Source organism: Nicotiana attenuata, unplaced genomic scaffold, assembly GCF_001879085.1.
Source record: "Nicotiana attenuata strain UT unplaced genomic scaffold, NIATTr2, whole genome shotgun sequence".
Taxonomy (NCBI): Eukaryota; Viridiplantae; Streptophyta; class Magnoliopsida; order Solanales; family Solanaceae; genus Nicotiana; species Nicotiana attenuata.
Window position 1 is genome coordinate 129,651 of NW_017671025.1, and position 7,743 is coordinate 137,393.

The 7,743-nt window shown below is 39.7% G+C and overlaps 1 protein-coding gene across 3 annotated transcripts in view; it reads right to left on the reverse strand.

Annotated features, from left to right (window-relative positions):
* LOC109205342 (ATP-dependent 6-phosphofructokinase 6-like) overlaps positions 1 to 3,932 on the reverse strand; it is a 10,488-nt gene extending 6,556 nt beyond the window's left edge. The window contains exons 1-6 of one of the 3 annotated variants that reach the window (XM_019368057.1): positions 3,841 to 3,932; positions 3,514 to 3,647; positions 1,477 to 1,523; positions 1,318 to 1,357; positions 541 to 603; positions 267 to 404 (exon numbers count right to left, since the gene is read on the reverse strand). In XM_019368057.1, coding sequence (XP_019223602.1) covers positions 267 to 404; positions 541 to 603; positions 1,318 to 1,357; positions 1,477 to 1,523; positions 3,514 to 3,615 — 390 coding nt within the window. In that variant the 5' untranslated portion in view covers positions 3,616 to 3,647; positions 3,841 to 3,932. The other 2 variants (XM_019368056.1, XM_019368055.1) reach the window with 2 other exon arrangements.
* Between the last annotated feature and the right edge of the window lie 3,811 nt (positions 3,933 to 7,743).

Here is a 7,743-nt window from a genome sequence, read left to right on the forward strand (position 1 = left end):
CCCCCCCCCCCCCCCCCCCCCTTTTTTTTTTTTTTTGACAGCTAAAGTATTTCTATTCAGAGTTGAAGCAAACCGACGCTTAAAAAAATAAAAAGGAAAATATATATATAGAAGCAAACTGATGCTGTGGAAAATTAAACAAGTACAAATAGATGCATGCAACTGGATCCCCTCCCCTTGCAATCAACTAACTGTGCATGCATCAATCACTTCTGTACGAGGCAAATGTCTAATCAAGCATAAAAGTTGAAGTTCAACCAACTCACATCTATTCCAAAGACTTTGCTGACCCCATACATATAATCAAGGCTGTGTACAATTTCTCTGATCACAGTGTTTAGCCCTGGGCACAAACCACCACAAGTTACAATACAAGCACGAACATCATCCGAACTGAAGTACACCTGAGCAACAATGAAGCATGCTTCTCAGCGAGAAAAATTGCATTCATACTTCTACTGATTCATGGAAAAGAGAGAGTGAGACAGAGAAGGAGAATTGTATCCCCCCACCCCCACCCCACTAGAGGAAAGTACATACCTTCTGACGTGGACCAGCCCTGCGGAAATGCACCCCTCTTGGACTGTCCTTGTGAACGACAACCTGGACAGAGATTTGAACATTACTTCAAGGAAGAGGAGGAATCAGAAGAACTCTCTCTAATACAAGTTTCTCTGGTACCTAAATGGAAAGACAAGCTAGCATATTTCATGAAAGAAAACATAATACGCCCTATTAAGATTTCTTCGCTGACATATCATCTCGGAAACTACTGAAAAGACTAAAGAATTGAAAAGGAGTGCAAAGTAACCAGTAACCATTCTGAAGAGTCAGATCAGCATATTGTTTTTCTGTACCTTTCAGCTATTTCAGCTATATCATGGAGTCAATTCTCAAAATTTTAACATATACTTCGATTTTGTTCATCATTTAAGCATTCCATTTCAAAACTTAAACTCTGTTTCCTCAGATGTCACTTTGGCAAGGATGGAATAACAAAGTGTTCATACTTCAGACAGAACAGCTAGACAGGTCAAATTCAACAAAATATGGGATCTTCTGTTTTCCAAAACCAAGAACGATGTGAAATGGTTTTCTACTATAGCTTTCGAGATATTCCTAAGTACCTTCTTTGAATCATCTGAGATATCAGGATAGCAAAATTTAGAATCCTAAGACCAGCTTTCTCAAGATTCTATGTAGCTAAATGTAATTGGTCTTAGAATTTCAGTTGTACATTAAAATGAAGATGGGTGTAAAAGAGTTTCTTTGCAGAGAATTTTAGACCCATGGAACAAATTAAGAAGCAGGACTCACCTTTTGGGGGACAGTATCATCCATGTCAACAAAGTACTGCCTGAAACCACAATGAAAGTTCACAAGTTGTTATGGATGAAATGCACAAATAATGAACTGTAGAATAACTGCCGAGTAGCTTGAAGCATGACAAAAGAAATTTTTGATGATTAAACTCACTTCACAACTGAATATGCAGGATTGGACCGCAATGGGTTGTCATAAGTCTGGAATCAAGCAACAAGATGAAATAGAAGGTCAATTAGTAAATATCAGCATCCAGTAAACAGAATGCCGGCAGTATAAAATAGGTAATTTTATTGTAATAAAATAGGTACTATTTATAAGAGCCAAAATTGAACCGTTTATGTTCAACAGTACCTAAGAATAGTAAGTCAATAAGGCTACATGCCAGCATCCAAGACTGCTTAAAAAGATGACGAAATGGAGCAATTCTTTCCAAAAGCAAAATACAGACTGCATGAGCTTCTCCAACCATGCGATTGAATTGACAATAGGAAAGAAAACAAAGGAGAGTGATGGCAAGGATATGGTTTTTGTCTTAGGATTAGTTTATTGACCGAAGGAAGAACAAATAGAATAAAAGATAATTTCCTTTGAAGTGAACCAGATACTTGGCATTCCAACAAAACCTGGTCTAAGCACTTTTGTCCACAACAAAATTGCAGACATCTCGAAAACGTTCTGTAAATGAGTGCAGGTTCACACGTCTAACAATTGTCCACCAATAAACTTTTATCTTATTAAAAAAAACAATTGTCCACCAACAACTGACTACAATAAAGCAAACCCTAATGTATGTTAACTTGATGTCTCTTGTTTGTCGACACAAAATTAAAAATTTAGATAGCATCTACCAGCTGTGCTAAGCACCAAACTGCGGATGCCCCAAAAACATCTTTCTACATAAATGCCAGTTCAAACAACTATTCATCCACCAACAAGTCAGACTGTAGTGTGTGCCCTCATCAAGAAAGCTATGAACTCCTTCCTCTAGCAGACCACCTAAAACTTTCAGAGAACAGAACCAATATCTTAATTTGCATAAGCCTGTTTTGCCTTTTATCTTTTCGTACCAATGTTGTCACATAACAATAGAGCAGAAAATTCCCCTTTTCTTTTCATAAAAGGGCTTCTGATGTTATCTCCTAGGTTCGAAGTTCTAACATACTTCAGTCAATAGCCCCATTATCATTTCCCGCAGAGAAACTTATATAGTAAGATCCAGAAACTACTCATGCTCTGCCAACTGTGGGAGAACATGCGTACTTTATGGAACCATAAATTCTGTATACAAGTCCATGACGTTTATAAGTTATCAATAAATATCAAAACTGAATCGTCAATATTAGTGCACGGCATTAATTTTACCACAACATAGAACATACTCCCTAACTATTATTCAAGAGGGAAAGAAAAGGATGGAGTATACAATTTTTTCTTTTATTCCTTTAAAAAGAAAAAATGTTGGAGACGGTGGACGGATCAAGCTAGTCATGCTTTAGCTTCCATTTTCTTTACCGTTGTAACTGAGAAATCCGTTGCTCCCTTCAAAAAGTAAGGGGCGGAGGCAGAGTGTAACATAGTAGCTTTGGCTCAGACCTTGTATATTATGTGTTAAGAAATCCACCAAATATGTACAATAACAACAACAACAACAACAACAACAATTAAGCCTCAGTCCCAAACAAGTTGGGATCGGCTATATGCATCCTCACTGACTATGTTTCTCCATTTAAGCTCAACTCATGTCATCATCATATAAAAAAAATCAACTAAATATATAAAAATATTAAATTTTGAAGAGAGTTACTAGCACTTGGGTTGCTGTCCTAGAATCACGAACCCATAAAGCTCAAATCTTGGATTCAGCTATGCTAAAAGTAATGTCCCTTCACTCTGCCCTTCTCCGGTTAAATACCATACTCGCTCAACAGCTAACTCGTCAAGTGCGCTAACCACACATCCCGATACAAGCTGACCCAACACCACCATTATAAAAAATAAACTAAAGTTGGAGAGGGTGGATCGATCAGGTGAAGGAGAAACAGCATAACGGTGCCATAATTAACAAAAACAACCAATTGACATTACGAAATGAGAAAATCAAACGAATGGAGATTCAAATATACATCTAAATACATGCATATTCAAAATTATTATTATTTAGACAAAAAAAAAAGTGAAAGGAATTACAGGAAGATCAGGGATGTAATCAGTCAAGTGAGGAACATCTTCAAGCACATAACCATAATCCCCTTTCACCACCTTCATCTGGTAATTACTCTCTGTACCCATTTTCCGAAATATACAAAATAAATCCGAGTATTCTGAAAAGAGAGTAATAAGTTTATATGTTAGATTCAAGTCAACCTAAGAAAAAGGAGATTGGTTTTTGGGTTCATGTAAGAAGAAAGTGGAATATAAGGGAGAGTGAGTATAATAATAAAAGGAGGTTGACAGTACAGCACGTGAATTGGGGATTCCCCCTTCACCACGTAATAGTGAGTGCAAATGAAAAACCTGAAGAATGGGCCGATTGTTTTGGGAAGGCATGAAAACAGACGGCCTCGAGAGTGGTCGGCTGGCATTTATCATATCACTTCATGTTTTTTTATTTTGGGGTGTACTTAGTCCACCAAAAGTGTTAAAATTTAAATCATACACTCCAAAGTTTTAAATAATTGATTAGATTTTTTATTGATTGTATTTTCCATCTTTCATGATTAATCTTTGTGGATCTTTTAACTTGTGATGCTAAAGTAAAAACTTTTGACCTTAGACCTTGAATGGACTCATATTTATGAGTTTTCTTATGTATGACTATGGACTCGTAAAATATTAAACTAAAGAAAAATTGCTTGATGTTGTGCTTCATCACTCTACTGCTATGTTTTGAAGTGTTTGTAGCTATATTTGTAAAGTAACTGAAACTTAAAGAAAATTACTATTTTCTTCCTCTTTGGAATACGTTAGGTTTGTTAATCACCAAAGTGATCAAATCTTTAAGAATACTTAATTCCAAAATAACGATTGAATCTATACTCAATTACTCATAAATTGTGATGTTTATAAAAGACATAATTGTGATGTTTATAAAAGACATAATAGATATTCCTTTATGGGTAAGTTGAAGTTCTTGGTTATAAGATATTTATGAATTGCCTAAAGGTTGATTGTTTGTTCTTGTACATTGAACATTAATAACTTGTTTGGATATTGTTACTCATTGTATTGTATTGTATTGTATTGTTATCCCTAAACAATGTTTGTTTTGATTGTTTATTTAAAATTGATTGTATTGTATTGTTAAATCCATTGTTCCAGAACAATGAAAAGCCCTATTTTTTGAAACAACCGAATCGGTATTGTGGTATTGTTCATATTTTTCTTTCCAATTGTGCCTTTACTTATTACTCCGTAATTTTATTTTTCCTTTATCAAATTTTATACTTACTACACCCAAATACGTATTATGTATTATTTCTGCCGTCGTTCTCACTCCAAGTTGTGATTCATACTTAGCTTTGGAAGGCATTACAATAACATCAGTAATTTGCAAATATCTGCCACTGGTTAGTTTTCAAACTACTTTTTCTCACTACAATACGGTGCATGTGTCTAGCATTTCCGTCACAGGGGACCCGCATGAGGATTCGGAAGGCACGATGATCCCTGTATGTAGCATTTCCGTCAACTGTCCCTGAAGCTCGGTGAGTTCGGGTTGTGGCATTCTGTAAGGCGTCCGAGCAGGTGGCTTCGCACCAGGCACCAAATCAATCTCATGGTCCACAGTGCGCCTAGGCGGGAGTCACTTTGGCATGTCTTGTGGCATGACTTCTTCAACTCCAGTAGCAACTCCTTCATGGGTGCAGGAATGGGACCCGAGGAGCTTCTATATCCTCAATACAAAGGGTGGCCAGGAACGTAGGTTTATGTCTTTTGACCCCCTTCTTCAACTGCAAGGCTGAGATGTTCTCAGCAGCCATCTTCATGGGCATGCACGAGATAATGCAGGGCTTGGCCCCATTTGTTCCCATCATCAGTAGCATGTCCGCTTATGGTACATGCATGGTGTTGGTTTGCCTCAGGAATTCTAACCCAACTATCAAGTTATCTATGATCACCACGCGCAGGTTGAATTTTCCTTCATAAGGGCCAAGCTTCACTGGTACCTATTTGGATATTCCACCCACTGGCTGAGGAGGTGAGTTGATGGCCTTGACATGACCTCTGCCCTTTCCTTCAACTAGACCAAGACACTCCACTTGAGTCGAGGCTAAGTAGTTGTAGGTAGCACCCGTGTCTATCATTGTTCGAATGGGCTTGCCATTTACCTTCATCTCGACAAACATTAAGGTCATCGCTTGTTTAAGAGGAGTCCTCTCCTCCGCCTTCTTTTTCCCTGTCTTGGTGATTGGACCGCGGTCCTTACGGATACTAGCACTGGTTCCCGCTAAGGCCTCAGAAATAGAACCAACAATTGCATTGAAGGCACCTACTGGTTCGGTCTGGTCCGCATCATCTGTGTCGTCATCGGTCCCATCATCAAAAGTTTAATGGCGTTCATCTGTGCATATGGGCATTCATTATTCCAATGTGGTCCGCCGCAATGACGGCATCCTGAATGGGGCTTTCTCCCCTGATCATTGTTGTTTGACGCAACGCTATTGCTGCCTGAGGATGGAGGCTTAGATTTGGTTGCACTCCGATCTCCTCCACTTCTACTAGGGCCACCATTGCTAGGCTGACCCCCTTTGTATCTCACTCGGGTAGGCGGTTGAGGCCTATCCTTCCGAGCTTCCGCTTGATAGTCCCCAAGGCATTCAGCTGCTTCGATCGCCTTGGGTACGGTGTTTACCCTTTTCTTTGCAGCTCCATACAGGCATAAGGTTTCAACCCTTATAGGAAAGTGAAGAGTTTGTCTTTGTCCCCCATGTCACGAATGTTCAGCATGAGCGCGGAGAATTCTCGCACGTAATCCCGCAATGATTTGGTCTGGTGGAGCTCCCGTAGCTTTCTCCTTGCATTGTACTCAATATTTTCGGGGAAGAACTGTAGGCGTATGGCTGCCTTCAATTCTGCCCATTTCTTGAGAGCATCTTCACCGGCCCTGATGGCTTCGTACTTCAATCGCCACCAGAGTTTAGCATCACCCTAAAGATACATGGCAGCAGTTGCTACCTTATTAGCTTCTTCTAGGCCCCCACGGCATCGAAGTACTGTTCGATGTCGAAGATGAAGTTTTCCGCTTCTTTGGCATTCCGAGCTCCACTGTATGGCTTTGGCTCAGGAATTTTCAATTTTTGTGTCGCGAGGGCGAGGTTCACAGCACCCCCGATTTTGTTTCTGCCTCATCGAAGCAGGCCTTGTAAAGCAGCATTGACAACATTGAGCTGGCCTGTCAAGTTGTATATAGTTTGTTGCATGGAAGTCACCATGTTTGCCTCTTGTGCCCTGTAGGCCAAATCCTCGGCACGCTCCTGTTGGATACCCTCGAATTTGCCAAAAATTTTGGTTGCCTCTGTGGCTGCCGTTTGCCGGTCTCCTTCAGAGTCGCGACTGATGTTTTCTATGTCAACTTCGGCCTGGAGCATTTTGCGGTCCAGGTCGTCCAACCTTTGCACTAGGCTGGTTCTTATTTCAGGCACCGTATCCATGATGGGCCGTAATACATCAACCGTCTCTTCGAGGGCCGCAATGCGGTCCCCATGATTCACCATGGTCAGAAATGGAGGTAATGGCAATGTGTTCCCTCGTCCGATGTCGAGCCTAGGCTCTGATACCAACTGTTATGTGGCGCCTTCCTGAGATTCCTTGGAAGGGTGACGTAAGGCTAAGCAACTGATGTTAGTGCAGTTACTATCCGCCAACTAAGGTCCCCTGTGTACGCTAGACGAGATTGTCAGTTCCATACGGGAAAACCAATGTCAAGAGCAATTAAGAGAACAAAAATGAGAATTGAGAATGAAAGAAATCTTTATTGCATTAATGAAAGCTATTACAGAAAAGCAACATGGTGTCGAGGGAGAGAGACACCAGTATAGAGAATTGTTTGCTTGCTAGAAAGTTTGATTGCTTGATCCCCCTAATAGTGCTTAAAAAAATAAACCAAAGTTACAAGACTAGACCTAACTAAGAGAAACATAATGAAAGTATATAAAATAAAAGTACTCTATATTTACAATGAAAATGACTTAGTTTTCTACACAAAGCATGGATGTTGAAGTGAGAATAGAGCAGTGCACAAAGCATCAGCTAAAACAGGGAGCATCAACAGCATCCCAAAACAACAACTAAGGCATCAAATTTCCATCACTACAAATGCAACCAACAAAAGAACCAGCAAAAGGGGTAAATGGAAGCAGCTCCACCAAATTAGCTAAACTAGAACTCCCCAGACAACAAAAATCAACAAAAGCAAAA